Genomic DNA, 16,683 nt, shown 5'->3' on the forward strand with positions numbered 1-16,683 from the left:
TTTAATTATCATGTCTATAAAATATAACTAATGTTTATATACTTATATTGATGTCCATAAAAATTTTGAATAGAATCGTGAAAATTAATGAAAACTAATATAATTTGTTTGAAATAAATAAGACATTAATTGTGGTATAATTAGGCTATAATCAACGCTTCTTTTATAGCTATATTCTAAAGTTATAGTAATATTAACATATAATTGGATATTTCGAAAAAAAAATATATATGAAAAAAATGTAAATATCAATAAAAATATTGAAAACTCTTTTCTTAATTTAAATAATATTAAACAATTATAAACAAAATTATATATATATATATATGCAAATATAAATAAAATTATCAAAATGTTCCTTTGGTTTCAAATTTAAAAATTATGAAATTATACATAGAATCAAATAATATTGAAATAAAAAAAATAAAAAATACATGAAAGATATATAATTGAAATATTGTAATTAAATGTCAAGGGAAGGGAGGAGGAAAGAGAAGATTTTACATCTCAAGGAAGGAGAGGAGCGTGAAAAGCAGTAAGGGCTCATTTGGTAACATTCCTATTTCTTGTTTCTCGTTTACAATTTTCTTAAAAATTTTATGCATTTTGCAACTAATTTTGTTTTTTATTTCTCCTTTTTTTTTTGGAACATTCTCATAATTGGATAGAAATTGTTAATGCTGGAAATTTGGCCTCTTTGGTTCTCGCAAAATGTGCACCAAGCTCGATAATCACGGGACCGGATACCTGCAAAGTCGAACAACCCTAACCCGATGTGACTTCAGTCACATTGGCTCCGATGCTTAAGTTAGCTATGGGAGAATTACTAAGTGAAGTACTTAGGGTTTATTTGCTTACCTCTAGAGTTCAGCCAGTGGTTCCATTTATAGGAGTCTTGCCTTCTAAAACCTTCACGTTGAACCCATCTATATGTCATCACTGGATCACAGGGATTCATGGATCGAGGCACCTCAACCAACGAGAGAGGAGAGAAAGTGGGCTCGGCCCTGGTCGACGCCGAGCTAGGGTTAGGACCGAGCCCCGACTCGGTCACTCTGTCGTGGGTTTGGGCCTCTCTGGTCTATAGAGGCCCATTTCCTTGGCCGGATCCAATCCTATAACAGTTGCCCCCACTCTCGAGATGATGCTTTTCCGATCGTCTGATCTCATCATTTCGAGAGTACATCAGCAGGTATTGGAATATATGGGATCGGCTTTTGCCAAAACTACCATTGCAGGTGTTGGAAAAGGCCAATGCTACCTTCTTGTTGAGTCCATCTAATCCATCGCTGATGGATCACAGGGATACATGGACCGGAGCACCTCAACCATCGGGAGAGGAGAGAAAGTGGGCCCGACCAATGGGTCGAGCCCAGCTCGACGTCGAGCAGAGGTCGGAGCCGACCCGGTCGGCTCGGTCTTACCTTCGTCGTTGCTTGGTTGGGCCTCTCTGGTCTGAAGAGGTCCATTTCTTTGATCGATTTCTATCTCATAACAGTTGCCCCTACTCTCAAGATGGATGGTGAGTGACAATATCGAGACTTCTATTTTGAGAGTTCTTTTTGCCTGGTTGTATCATTTAAGGTTTCCAACCCATTGAGCTTCCACCAAAGGTTTATATCCAGTTTTGGATTTTTACCTATCCGGCATTTGTTACTGGTTTTTACCTTGAGTTTACCAACTTTGTTTTGTCACTGTTGGCTGTTGTCTTATGAACCAGAGGTCTTTTCAGCTTCCATATTCTTAAGATGTCTGGTTATGGTCGAGTCTCTTGAACTTGTCTATAAGTTAGATTTTGACTTTGGGATCTAACTTTTAGCTAAGCCAACGACGATACTCTGGGTTTCTAACCTGTTTGGCTTTGCCAAATGATCTTATACCATGGGCTCTTGCTTTATGTTTTGACCATGCTAGGCCCTTATTGACTGAATCTTTGCCCGGGGAAGTCGTGTTTTACGCCTCCATACTATTGTCGTAGTTGGCTGTAGTCAAGTTTCTTGGGCTCTGCTATACGGTTAGTTTTAACCATTAGATTTTAACCTTAGGATCTAACTTTTTGTTGGGCCAGCGGTACCACCCGTAGGTTTCTAACTTGTTTGGCTTTTGCCCATTGTTTTATACCTCAGGGTTTACTCTTGGGTTTCTAACCTATTTGGCTTTCACCAATGGTTTTATACCTTGAGTTTAGTAGGAACTCTTGGGTTTCTAACCTGTTCGGTTTCTGCCAGTTTTTTACCCTAAGCTTAATCAACACCCTTGGGTTTCTAACCTATTTTGGCTTTTGCCAAATGGTTTTATACCCTATGTTTCTTTTATTGTTTTGGCTTGCTTGCTTTCTGCTTCAACCTTGATGGGCCCGTACGCATGCCATTTTCAGCACCTTTGGGATTCTTTTCCATGGTTTCACTGACTGGCTTCTAGCTTATCGGTTTGCTTATAGGACTATCCCAATTCGAGTTTATTGATCATTGTTACTCACCTAGCCCCCACTTGAGGAGGTTTGTTTAAGGTATCAAACGAAAATTTTCTCAAACACTTCAAGCCTTGTCGTTTTCTTTTATGTCGCTTTCTTCTATCTGCTCGTGTCGACTAAGTGACTTCTCCTTGCCAAGCACAATTTCTAGAGACCAGGTCGGCTTTTCCAGGTAACTCCTACTGCTACGTGCTGCTGACTTTTGCTATCGTGCAGTTATCCGATCTGGTCAGTGGAAGAGACCTAGTCGGCAGAAGATGCCAAGGCGGCAGAATAGGCCTGGTCGGCCGAATAGCCCTGGTCGGCAAAATAGGCCTGGTCGGTAGAATAACCCTAGTCGGCGGAAGAGACTTGGTCGACAGTAGAGAACTGGTCGGCAGACACTTGCTCGGCCGAAACCTGCTCATGCCCTTGACTTGGTCATGCCTTGGTTCCTGTCATGCCCCAAAGTCTGGTCATGCCTTGAATTGGGTCATGACCAGTTATGCAGTTCGTTTGTCAGGTCTTTGCAGTAGTTTTGTCCTTCCGTGGACCTCGGACGAGCGTAGGTTGCCTTTTCTTTTTGTTGTTCGAGTTTTTCAAAAATTGGGGTTGTGTTCTTGATACATTCCCTTGACTTTTCGTAGCAGCCTGTTTGTCTTTTGGATGCCTTAGAACTTCATCAAGTTGCTTTCTCCATTCTGGAATTTGTTGATCGTTTCTCCCAGAACCTATTTTGGAATCCATCGATTTACCTCATCTAGGATCTGTCCTGGAACTTGTTGATTTGCTTGCTCTAAACTTTATCAGGTCTGAGTAGTTCTTCTTCTTCTGATGGGTTGACTTATCTTACCTAGGATCTGTCCTCGAATTTATTGGTTCGTTCGTTATGGGTCTTGCCCCAAAACTTGTTGATTTGCTTTTCCATCGGCTATATCATTGTCGAGCAAGATTTTTTGAGACCTGGTCAGCTTTCCAGGTAGCTTCTACTATTATGCACTGCTGACTTCTAATGTCGTGCAATTATCAGATCTGATTGGCAAAAGAGACCTGGTCGGCAGAAGATCAGGTCATGACCAACATGCCTTGGACCTGGTCATGCCCTGAGTCTGGTCATGACTAGTTATGTAGTTTGTCAGTTAGGCCTAATTTTATATTCCCTTAGTAGCCTCCTGCTCTCAAAATATAAGATAATAAGCATAGGTAAAATGCTAGACTTCTATATTGAAAGTACTTGTTTGATTTTTGAATATTTTGTTGTTCATAGGCCAACCAATGGAATATCCTCCATAGTTGATATCTTTTGTCGTAACTAGCTTTTAATAACTCTTCAACTTGCTCGGCCACGATTTCATTCTTAGCCGCGTTGAGTCGGTGCACCATGATTTTTCGGTCGATTCCTGGCATATCTTCATATGATCATGCGAATACATCGGCGTTGCTTCTGAGAAAATTAGTGAGATTAGCTCTTTCCTCAGCCCCCAACTTGGTTCTAATATTGATTTGTCGCTCTTCAGACATTAAAGAGATCGATTCTAATTCTTCAGCAAGCTTTCCTCTATCTGAGGTGAGTGATCCATCCATGACCGAGGCTCGGGTCGGTCTTTTCATCGTTATTGATTGAGTTGTTATCTGCTGGGAGCACAACACTAGTTGCATGATCTAATCTCACAGTATGAGACGTTATCATCCCTTTGGCAGTTAAGTGGTCGTCCACCGGAGATGTCGCGTGTGACTTCTCACTTCACCACCAATGTCTTATCGTTGACTCTGGACGATCTAATTAGGGATCTGGGCATGTTGTTCTGGGCATTGGATTCTCACCAATGTTTGCGTTACTCAAGCCGACATCTTTTTGCCCTAAGACTTATGGTTTCGTCTCATTTGAAATTTCCTCGGGTAAGACTCGTTTTCGGTTCATCCTTTTCTTCGGATGGGTCGGCTTATCTCCTCCAGGATCTGTCCTAGAACTTGTCGCTTCGTTTGTTCTGGGTCTCACCACAGAACTTGTTGACTTGCTTTATCTTGAGATCTCCTCAGATCTGAGCAATTCTCGGTCATTCGTCGTCAATCATCTTGACCGGTCCCTCTATACATTCTAGAACTTGTCGATCATTCTCTATAGAAGTTTGTTCGACAATCTGTCGGCTCGTCTCGTCTTCAAATCCTCCTAGCAGGGGGTCATTCAGGTTCAGCTTCCTCTTCGTAAGGCAATTCTCATCAGAGCGTCGTACACTTTCCTCCGGATTCATGTTGCTCGGTCGTATGGTTTGTATCGTCCCCACAAACGGCGCCAATTGTTCATGCTAGAAATTTGGCCTTCTTGGTTCTCACCAAATGTGGTTTGCTTACCTCTAGGGTTCAGCCAGTAGTTCCATTCATGGGAGTCTTGCCTTCTAGAACCTTCTCATTGAACTCATCTATTCGTCACTAGATCACAGAGATTTGTGAACCGGGGCACCTCAAACAATGGGAGATGAGAGAAAGTGGGCTCGGCCAACGGGTCGAGCCCTGGTCGGCGCTGAGCCGAGGTCGGGACCGAGCCCCAACTCGCTCGTCCTGTCGTTGGGTTTGGGCCTCTTTGGTCTGTAGAGGCCCATTTCCTTAGCCGGATCCAATCCCATAGAAGAAATTTTGGAAACAACCAAAACAAATTTCCGTTGATATAGTGGAAAAAACGAAATTTTCTGTGTATTGACATGTTATAGTAGAGTCAAAAGTCTGTTTTGTCCTTGTAACTAAATCCTAGATTTGGGTCTCTAATCTAGAGTAAATATAATTTGTTTTTAACCAGTAAATCCTCACCCATGGAAATTTATTTTTCGAAATGAATTATGATAATTATGTATTTTGTAGAACTATGGGAGGTATTAAACTGATATTTAGCCAAAAGTGAACAATGCACCATACAACTGCTTAGCAAATAGAGGGTCAGATTTGATAATGTTTCTTTTAACTCGTGCTGGCTCCAAACACTACTGTTAGAAATAATCTCAAACAACAGTGAGCTTGTCCTGAAAAATCTGAGACCGAGAGACAAGCAAAACGCTAATTAAGTGAATTCGATGGAACCCTCGAGTTCAATCGCTTTGTGAAAAATTGGAGTTTTTTGCAGAACAAAGAGTACCAAACAAAATCAGAAACACAATAATGAAGCACTTGTAGAACAAATGAATTGGCTTTTTGCAACTTCCATTAGAAAATTGAGGCATTTGTGAGATAATTGGCAAAAGCATCTGTTATCTCTATAAACCTATAACAAAAGATGAATTTGGAACTTAAAAATTTAGAGTAGTTCCTTGTAAAGTACTTGCTACTGTAACTCAGAGAGCCTGTCTAGGAAACATCTTCCACATGCTCACAAGAAATGAAAGTGAAACTAAAGGTAGAGATATAATTCAACAACACTAACTTCTAACTGCATTTCTAGGTAAATATAATGCCAGTATAACTAAAAAGCAAAGAACTGCTTCTCTAGTAATAGTAAGATCAAAATTGTGGAGGATATCTTACAAACTTCCCCAGATGCCTCCTTTGTGTTGATTATGGGTATGCGAATGGCCATTTCGGACACTTCTTGCAGATTCTGCCTCTCGTTTCGCAATATAAGACGCTATTCATTGGCAGATTTCAAATACATTGTGAGGATCATGGCGAGCTACCATCTTACAATCGCCAGAACTGCACCATTCTACACATGTTCGCCGCAAGTGGGCGGGTCAGTGAATTTACTTGTTCTTTTTCTTTCTCTTTCCTTCTCTGGTCTCTGTCCTCATCTCCAAACGCTTTGAATTTTGGGAACGAATTTCTTGCAACTTCAATTTAGCATCTTGAAATAGGGCATCAGATCTCATAGCCATCAGTTGCTGAAATGGCCAAAGGAAATTATTCAAAATTATGATAAAAATGATAAAAGACTCTAATAACCAGGGCAACCAATCATGAGAGGATCCGAAACTGAAACACAAACCTTAAGATGATCCATTGCAGCTAAGTTGAAACCAATGGTGTCTTTGCATTCCTGAGACATGAGAAAAGTTCAACTCTATTGTACAAAAACTCACAAAATTGTATGCCAATTAAATACTAAAGAAACCTGGGGATCATATTATTAGTAATAGCAATTCAACTCCTCTAAACTTCCTTTTGTAATTCTTCCATTCATCTATTCTCATGATTAGCTCTTTTCAGTAATTTTAATCTTGTTTCTTTATAGTCCTTTGTTTCTGTGCGGCCCTTTTTTTTTTTGGTATTTTCATCCTAGTTGCTGAAAGCCGATTTAACCTTGCTGAAGGAACTGAGGAAATTATTAATCACTAGTCGGTATAATTCAAATTTTGATCTCTCAAATCAAAAAACAAGCTAGGTATTCTTTCCTGACAAGGTACCACCTCTTAAATGTAAAACCATACTAGAACATAAACCAGACATTACCCTGTAAATGCCAATGAAGCCATAAAAATGACAAAAAATAGAGGGAAAATAACATATGGATAAAAAAGCATAAGAATAGAAAAAGTACCTTGATTCTAGCGTAAAGAATGTCTCTTAGAATAGTCAACGCAGGTCTTGCAGCTGGGGTAGTAACAAGCTGATTATGGTGTGTCTGCAACAAAACTGTAGATACCCTGCAAATGAGCTCAACCTGAAGATATCACATAACAAGCAATCATTAATTAATATCAAGATCATTTGTACAATAGTACCAACAAGGCTGATAAAATTATAATTTTAACAGCTTGGACAACCTTGTCGGGTTTGGAAGTCCAATCTTTTAGGTAAGACAGAAGCTTCAGAGAATCTGAGAATGGTAAAGCCTGCAGAGAAACACAATGGCGGCAAGGCTTTCAGTATTGAATACCAGAATTGAAAGTTGAAACTAGGAATTGCAACCACTTGAAGACTAAATATAAGGTGCAAGCGCGGAAACATTAATCTGTAACTACACATACATAGTCAAGCATAGCAAGAACATGTGCATAAGAGGATTTATATTGCATAAATTATAAGTTTTAGTATGAATATAAATCTCCAGAAGACGAGACAAGTATGGATATTTTAAGAAAAATGGCAATGCTCTTCTGTCTAACAAGTGCTAGCATTGATCTGCCAGACCTTGAAATTTGCATCAATGAAACTAAGCACACTCGATATCATACCAGTAACGTCTGCTCCAAATCATTTGTGTGAACATTTGAAAGGGCACGGAGAAGATAATCAGATGGTGAGAGGCCAAGCATAATAACATTTGGCTCAAAATGAGAAGCCCTCCCATTTCTTTTCTCCTCCTGAATACAGAGCATTACATCATAAAAGTTGAGGAAACTAAAATTAAGAAACTTTTTAAAAGTTTACATACCTCATTTTCAGCTATCCGCTTAAGTTCTGCCTCTGCCATGTCTAGAGCATCAATAATTAAGTCTGTAGCTGAAATAGTCTCTTGAGTTTTTTTTCCAGCCAAAGCAACGACACCCTCCTCTGGAATTTCTTCGTTGGGCACATACCTGTTCTCAAATGCATTGTCAAGGTCGGACTCAAACATTTCTTCTAGTTTTTTTTCTTTCTCTTCCTGAAATTTAAAGGAAAATTTACCATAAAGAATTGTCTATTGTTGACTCTTGTTATTATAGGAGCATACTAAAATAATAACATTATCATTATGGAATATCATTTTATACTTGGAACAGAAACAACTGACTGCACCTCTATGAAAAATGGTTCTTCAGTTCGATCCCAGCGACGCATAGATCGGTCATGAGATCCTGTGACTATGAAATCACCACGGTTGCTGATTGCAAGACACCAAACACCAGCATGATGCCCCTCAAGTGTTAAAAGTAACTCAAATTTGTCAGCATCCCAGTATTTTACAAGCCGATCCTTTCCAACACTGAATACGTAGTGAGTTTTCTTTACAAATTGTACGGCCATGACACTGTAAGCAGAAAATTGCAATCAATAATCATTCGGCAATATTTTAAAATATCAAGACATTACATTGAATGCATCACCTATCAGAATGAGCAAAAATAGACTTATGGCAGTCACCAAAATCCAGACCCCAAATCTTCAAATTTTTGTCAGCAGAACCAGTCACTAACAAATCTCCATCTGATGAAATATCCATACATAGCACCGGTAGCTTATGACCATATAAAGTCCGGAAAACTTTGAAGGTATCCATAAAGAAGACCTAGAATGGGGAGAACACAAGCACCATCAGAAAGATTATCAACAGACTTGAAGCAACAAAGTAGAAGTACCTTTTGTCTTATTTTATAAGAGTGACAGAAATACTAGACAAAAATAAAGGATCTATTCAAGTGAAAGTGGAGGCATAAGAATATGACTTATCTCTTAATACAAATCAAAAGACACAAAATTTTTGAAAACTTAGATATAAACTCAAGCTCGAATAGTGGAGCTTCTCAGCCCTCAGGTAACCTACCACAATATCCCAGCCAAAAGGGCAAAGACAGCCTTATCAGGAAGCCAAGATAAATACAAAATAAATGACAAGAAAAACTTCACCTTCACTGTGGAATCTAACAGTGCTGCAGCAAGATATTTGGCATCGGGACTGACAGCAGCTACAAGGACATCATCATTCATCTTCATACTCCTCACAGAGGATATAGTCAGGGTTTTAGGATCCTGTTAATCAGACATCACTAGAACATCACAGCCCTTAAAAAAATACCTAGATTCCAAATATCAATGCCCAAAGGCCCCACTAAAAATTGAAACAAAACATATATTGTAAATGAGCAAGAAGAAATTGAAAAAAGACAATCACATTTATAAATGATTACTTCCTCAATGCTTTAAATAATTCCGTCCACAAAAAATAGTTAAACTAAAAGTCTGAGTTCTACTAAACCCAAGGTTAGAGCAGCCAAAAACATTGGCACAGGTCGACTTAAGGGCATAGCTAATATGTGATCTTAAAGAAAATTAAAATATCTGCCATTAGTCTACTTCATGTATTCTCCATTCAAAACCATCTGCCCCAGGAAGCCATAATCTGATGATGATTCATGCAGAAAAATTTCTCCGAGTTGAAAAGATATTAAGTCAATCCAAAATTCGAAAAATGCCAAGATAAAATTGGATTCTTCATTAAATACAACCTTCCTGGAAGGTGACATCTCAGAGTTGCCAATGCTGGCAACATACTTCAAGGACAAAACCCATCTTAATTGCACAAAAAATAAAATAAAAATAGTAATTGTAAAAACTTTGTTGAAGTCAAAAAGGGAAAAAGTATGTGAACAAACTTGATTCGATTTTTTCTCAATTTGGTACTCCCAAAACTTAATGTCATGGTCAGCACTAGCAGTGACAAATCCATTTTCATTTGGTACAGCAACAATTGATCGTATGTCGCCACCATGAGCTTCTACAACTTCTATGCAACTGCCACTTGCGATATCCATAATTTCTATAGCCCCACTTTTATTTCCAACAAGTGCATACTTGTTTTGAGGAATGATTAGACCACAAAGCCCATATCCAGAATCAATGGTACGAAGACAAGATCCAGTACTTGGATTCCAAATTTTTACTGCATTGTGACTAGTGGACATCAAAAGTGAATTATCAGAACTAAGTGTCACACTTCTGACATCAGAACGATGCCCTTGGAGTTCAATAGAATGCAGTTTCGTAACTGCACTGCTTTCAACTGAATAAAACTCTAATAAATTATTATTCAAAGATAATGCTAATGTGGACAGCGAATTTTTCGGAACTGATGGGCAGAAAGAAATGGAACATATTTTCTTGCTAGCCCGAATTGTGTGGAGTGGCTTAAAGACATCAGGAGCAGTAATCATGTTCCCACTTCCTTCTTCTCCAGTAACACGATCTATGTTTCCATTCTCTATTACATCCTGTTCTCCCTTTCCAGCTTTCTTTCCTTTCTTCCGGTTAAGGCGGCGTTTTGCTTTACGCTTAGCTTCTGTTTCATCCAAAACTTGGAATAACTCAACAGTCTTTCCTGCCACTTGACAGGCCACCAAATTTCCTGACTTGTTAAATCTTACAGTTGCAACTCTATCCTTACTTTGTCTCAAGATTTCACCAAACTGTTTTAGAACTTCCCATTTACTTTGAGTGGGTTGATCTTTATCCTTCTCGGTTCCGTTTGTATTTGATTCATCCACAGATTTACCAGCCACCAAATCATGTTCAGTTGTGAAAAATCGAAGTTCTTGATCAGCAGATCCAGTAACTAAAAACCGCTCATCTGGATCAATGTCCATGGACCAAATTTCACTATGATGCCCACCAACTATTTGCATACAATGCTGTGTTTCAAGATTCCACACCCTCAAAAACTTGTCTTTGGAAGAACTCACGAGTTTTTTGCTTGAATCTAGAAATGCCAAATCAGTTACCTGCACAAAGAATAAGGATAATACATTAATCAACAAAAAAGTAGCTACGGAAATGACAGGCCTCCTCCTATGTGATTTACATATGTGAGAAGTAATCAACTGAATTGAGCCTAAAAAGATGGGTGAAACAATCCTCCAACAGGGCTCCTATGTGGTTACATTTGCTAATCACTGAATCAAGCTTAAATTGGATGAATGAAAGAGGCCAAGTATCAGTAGTTGAGTAGCTTAGAAGTTTAACCATAAGAAATTGTTGGATAAGTGCATGGCACAGCGAGTTGTTGAGTAATGTGAGCACAATAAATCAAATAAGAGGTTTTCAATGTATTTGTCATTTTGTTTGTAGAAAACTCCACTAGATAGAAAGGGAAAGTACTGTAAGCCTCAAGCTCTTCCTTCAATGTATCGAGTTCATCTAGACAATGGAAGTTATTCTTTTTATCAGAGGATTAAAGAGAGAAAGAAAAGAACTCTAATCAAAATGCAGTTGCTGTGAACCTGATCACGATGGCCACGGAGGCGAAAAAGGCCGGTCTCACCAACAGCATCCCATAGTATAACATCGTTATCTTTGCTTCCAGATGCAAGCAAGGAACCAAGCTTATTGTACCTAAGGGCGGTAACAGCCCCTTTATGTCCATGTAAAGTAGTCTCACAGTTTCCTTTTTCAGCATCCCAAATTCTTATACTACCATCAGCATATCCACTCGCGATCTGTAATAATAAAAAATAAATAAATACTGAATGGCACTTTAACTTTCCCAGCCAAAATACTTATTTGTTTTTAGAAGGCAGCAAAATTCTAGCCAGTTTTAATGTGTGTTTTCTATATAAACATGCATCTATACACAACTTCAACTTAGGATGAAATCTTATAATTATTTCATGAACATAAATGACAGTATCCGTGAACAAATGCATTGATTGAACTTTCGAATAAAGAGCCACAGTCTCAATTTCTTTAAGAACATCAATTTTGAAATACTTTTATGAAATCATTTGAACAATGACAATTCATAGCATTACAACCCCCTTGGCTCCACATTCTTCAGAAGCAATCTGAAACTATAGTACTCTAAATAAAAATGTTTTGGAATGCCAAGAGGAAAGGACGTGAAGAACATTACCAGAGAAGACGGAGCGGAGGCGAGGGACGTAACAGCAAGAGAAGGGCCTCGTGAGGTCTGAGTAGGTGATAAATTCTTGGTGCATACACCTTGACGAACATGCCAGACTCCGACATTTTCAAGAGCTGGAACTATGAGGTGCTTTCCTGAGCTATCGTAGGCAATGTTGGAATCGAGGGATACAATGACTCCGAAAGTAGCCGCAGGCTCATACCGGAGGTAGGACTTCACCATGGATTCTGCAGTGAGCTCGGACAAGGGTGGCGCCGGCGCTGTAGGTCAAGAGAGAACCAAGCTGCTGCAACGTGAAGAAGAAGAAGAAGCTTGGGCTCGGGGGATGATTGGTGAGAAAGAGGAAGGGCAGTTTAGGCTTTTTAGTATTAGGTTTTTCTTTTTTCTTTTTTCTTTTTTCTTTTTTTTTTGACATTTTCAGTATTTTATTAGGTTTTATTTTAACATTTGAGAGTTATTTTAAAATCAATTTAAATTGATTTTTAAAATATTACATTTTGAAAAACCAATTATATTTAAATGTTTTGTTTCAAAATCATTTATTCTACCCCTACTTCTAAACAGATTTTAATTTGCTTCTCAAAACGTGCCTATATATATATACACTACCAATACTTATTTTAATTTATAATTGATTTTTTCTTTCTTTTTTTTTAAATAGTCTTTTCATAGTTTAGAAAACATACTTGTTTTGTTATTTGTTAAAATTAGTATAATTTTAAAGTACAAAATAAAGACAATTTTCTTATTAATAAAGAATTATAGTAAAAATTAAAAAAACAAAAAACAAAAACAAAACAAACGAGCGAAAATATAGCTTTACTTTTATTTTTTACTATTTTTTTTTCAATGATAATGATAATGTCAAAACATAAATTTCAAATTACATTCATTTTTAGGATATTATTCATCTTTTGTTTTCAAGTACCTACTGCAACTCATTTCTTAATCTGACAATTAAAAAAGATAAATATTACTTCCAAATATTTATTTCAAACAAATTACTTTTTTAGATTTGTTTGTTAGTTAAATTACTTTCTATTTTATATTTATAAAAAAATATTATATAATAGCAAAAAATAAAATAAAATGATATGCTAGTGTTTTTTTTTTTCATATTATAAAATGAGAAAATTAATCAATAATCATGTTACAGTAAGTAAAAAGAATAAATCTACTTTTTTTTAGTTGTTTGGTTTATAAATTCTCTTAAAACTAATATTAATTATACATTCAAAAGTAATATAAACTAAATTGATAGAAATAAAATAAAATATTAAATTAATAGAATCAAAAAGAGTTACATAAATTCAAATTATATTAAATTAATATATACATTATTTGAAATTTTGGTAAAGACGTTATTGGAAGACTAATATATAATTTAAGATACTCCCACTCATAAATCCAACAAAACAAATATGAATATCCAAATATTTTCCTATTTATAAACACCAGACATCTACATTTTCACACATATAAAAATCACATATCTAAATATGGCTTGTTATAGGATATCTACATCAAAGCCCAATAAACTACCGATAAGCTTGAATTGGGCCCGAGATGCCACACATAAGTCTAAATTGGGCCCGGGTGGAAATCAACAAGGAGAACAGGAGTCGATAGAAAATGACCCGGATCGGTTGGCGTCGACTAGTTCTCGATCGACCGGCTGAGAACACCCGATGATGCATGTTTGATGATCCAAACCTACTCCAACCTGGTAAGAACCTACTGCGAGGCAACGACCTTTGAATCCGACATTTAACCCACAACTAAAGTCCATAAGGATACGTTTCCTAAGGGCATTAGGGCTTTTTCTCAATATAGCAGTAGGTTGAACCCTAAAAGTACACAAAATACACTCGATTCTTTCTATTCTACTATTCTGATTCTGACTTAGGTTGGGTATTCCAGGTTGATATCGATCCCTTCTTATTCTTGAAAATTGGTGCGAATTTGGTGAATCTTGAAGGATCAAATTTCTGCATCAACATCGCTCGACACATTGACATGTCAAGCGACATGTTGACGTATTGAGGGTCACAACATCGACAGAAGGGGGAAAGCCGTTTTCCCCCCATGTAATAGACATATCAGCATGTCGTTGATATTTCGACGAGTCGACGAAAAGTCAACCAAATATTGATCACTTTTTTTTTCATTTTTTTCTTTCAATTTTTTTCTCAGAGATGGAGAAACATTGGCAAAAGGCTTGCATTTGCAAAGGCTGAAGATGACATCTTTCATTAAGGACATTGTCGCCGTCATTGTTTCAATTATCAAAACACAGAGATTTCTTCACCCTTGTTTTTCTAAACGTATTTGATTTCGATAGTGTTGCAGTTATAGGTAGAAGTGGCAGAGTTTGCCACATGACACATAAAATTTCTAAAGCCACGTGGATGATGCACTCTGAGAAAATTTCTAGTCATCCCGATAACTTTCATACTATTCCCATTTAATGTATACCATGTATAAAGTAACTATGATTATATAAATAAAAAATAATAATATACTTTTGTAAGTGGGATCCACATGTTTAAAAATAAAAATAATCTATAGCTTTGTGCCTCCCTCCATTTTTATTGTAATTTCTCTCTTTCGTTAATTACCCGCTACATTTTCTCCTCTTTTGAGTGGTAAATTCTCTCTTATTAATTATTAAATGTGATCTAACTATCCTTTTTTTTCATTTTTCTTTATTAATTGTTTTTTTTAGAAATATTCACTTGCTTATTTCATTCTTCATTTTTCCTTGTTATTTAATTTTTTCTATTATTATACAAAAAATACATTTTAAAATTCGGATCCACCTATTTGAAAGTAAAAATTGTCACATATTTGAAAGTAAAAATTGGCTACCATATTCTACTTATATTTTTTTTAATGGTACATTTTTTTCTCTTACTAATGACTAAATATGACTATTTATCTTGTTAGTTAGAACTTAGTTGCAAGATGTTGCCTAAGTTAACTAAAAAAAAATTAACTAAAACAAGAGGTTGCCTAAATTTAAAATTTGGTTAAATAGCTACTCTTTAATATTTTTGTTTTTGTTTATTAATTAATGTTTAAAATATTTTATTTTAATTTTTTTAAATTTGAAGTCTTTTACTTAATTAATTTTTTTTAACATTATCTAACATGTAATTTATTTTTAAAATTTTGTATATTTTATGGTTACATTTTTATGCCAGATAAGAAAATTCATCATTATTATTTTTTATTTATAAACTTAGCATAAAATCAAGATCTAAAAAATTGATTTTACTTCATAAAAAATTTTATAAAGTAAAATCAAGAGCAAATGATAGGTTTGATTTTGCTGCTTTATTACGATGAAGGATGAAGGTTTGAGATATTTACATTGTTTTTTAAAGATTTGCTTGATGAATATCTAATTCAACAATTTGAGGATGTTTTTTAATTCAAAATTAACATGATTAAAATAGTTAAAAGTTAGTGTATATCTCACTCGTAGATAAGACTAGTTATTTAATTAAAACTTAATAAAAAATTTAAAAGAAAAAAGAAAAAAAATGAATAAATTTGGTTTAAAGAAACGAAAAAAAAAAGTTGAGGAAGATATAAGTAAGATATGTGAATAAAATTTAAATAATAATAAATAAATAATAAAAAACAAATAAGAAAGTTTAATAGTCACACGTGATTAATAAGAGAGAATTTACCATTAAAATGGGGGGAGAGAGAGAAATCTGTAAATTATTTTTATTTTTAAATATGTGAATCCCACTTATAAAATATGTTTTTTTTTATTTATATAATAATAGATACTTTACATATGGCATACATTAGATGGGAATAGTATGAAAATTCTCCCAGGGACTAGAAATTTTATCGTCGTGTAACTTCTAATCAATATTTTATTTAAATTTGAAATGATATGTCCACGATTATTTCAGATATTTCGATTAAATAATTTGAAAAGATATGCCCACGATTATTTCGGATATTTTGATTAAATAATTTGAAAAGATATGCCAACAGGATATAATAATTTGAAAAGATATTGTCTATTTGATTTTTCTTCTAAATAATTTGAAACCCACTTTTTTTTTTTTTTTTACCAATGTTTGTTTCCACTTCAATTAATTAATTAGGTAGACTTTTACATTTATTTTTCATTTTTTATTTTCCTTCAAATAATTTTATATATTTATTCATTTTTTCTTGAATGTAAAAATATTTTGATTTGTTCATCTATTATAGAAAATACTAGGACGGCAAACCTCCTAAAATAATTGAACAAAGAATCAAATCTTATCTAAAACAATTATGTTTGACCATTCAAATTTGGAATTTGTGAGATTAAGTAGGTTTATTTGAATTAAAAGAAAAAATTATCTTTTTGTTATTAATTAAGCTATATCACCACATTTATACATAATATATTTTATTTTTTAAATTTTCTACAATTATGTCATCATCTGTGTTTTACATATATGTTGATATTCCATCCTTTATACATGGTTTTGTTCCCATATTTTCGCTACGACATTTACATAAACATATTACTTTATATATTTAAATATGATGATCAAAAGTGATCAATTATGAACTAATTAAGTTAATTAAAATCTTATTTACTAATTCAAAAAATTTACATCAATTTTCACAATTTTCGTGATTTTTTCCTAAAATATCTGTCAATATCGACACGTTCATA

The 16,683-nt window shown here is 35.3% G+C and overlaps 1 protein-coding gene across 1 annotated transcript; it reads right to left on the minus strand.

Annotated features, from left to right (window-relative positions):
* Nucleotides 1-5,611: 5,611 nt before the first annotated feature.
* On the minus strand, nt 5,612-12,329 carry LOC111023565 (transducin family protein / WD-40 repeat family protein). The gene is made up of 12 exons (XM_022301027.2): nt 11,979-12,329; nt 11,350-11,565; nt 9,730-10,851; nt 8,984-9,106; nt 8,464-8,645; nt 8,156-8,387; nt 7,812-8,021; nt 7,612-7,740; nt 7,201-7,269; nt 6,975-7,097; nt 6,423-6,473; nt 5,612-6,318 (listed from the first exon to the last, which is right to left on the minus strand). The coding sequence occupies exons 1-12, from the start codon at nt 12,210-12,212 to the stop codon at nt 6,181-6,183; spliced, it is 2,829 nt and encodes a 942-aa protein (XP_022156719.1). The 5' UTR covers nt 12,213-12,329; the 3' UTR covers nt 5,612-6,180.
* Between the last annotated feature and the right edge of the window lie 4,354 nt (nt 12,330-16,683).

Source organism: Momordica charantia (assembly GCF_013281855.1).
Source record: "Momordica charantia cultivar OHB3-1 chromosome 9 unlocalized genomic scaffold, Mcharantia_2.0 BLBB01000009.1, whole genome shotgun sequence".
Lineage (NCBI taxonomy): Eukaryota > Viridiplantae > Streptophyta > Magnoliopsida > Cucurbitales > Cucurbitaceae > Momordica > Momordica charantia.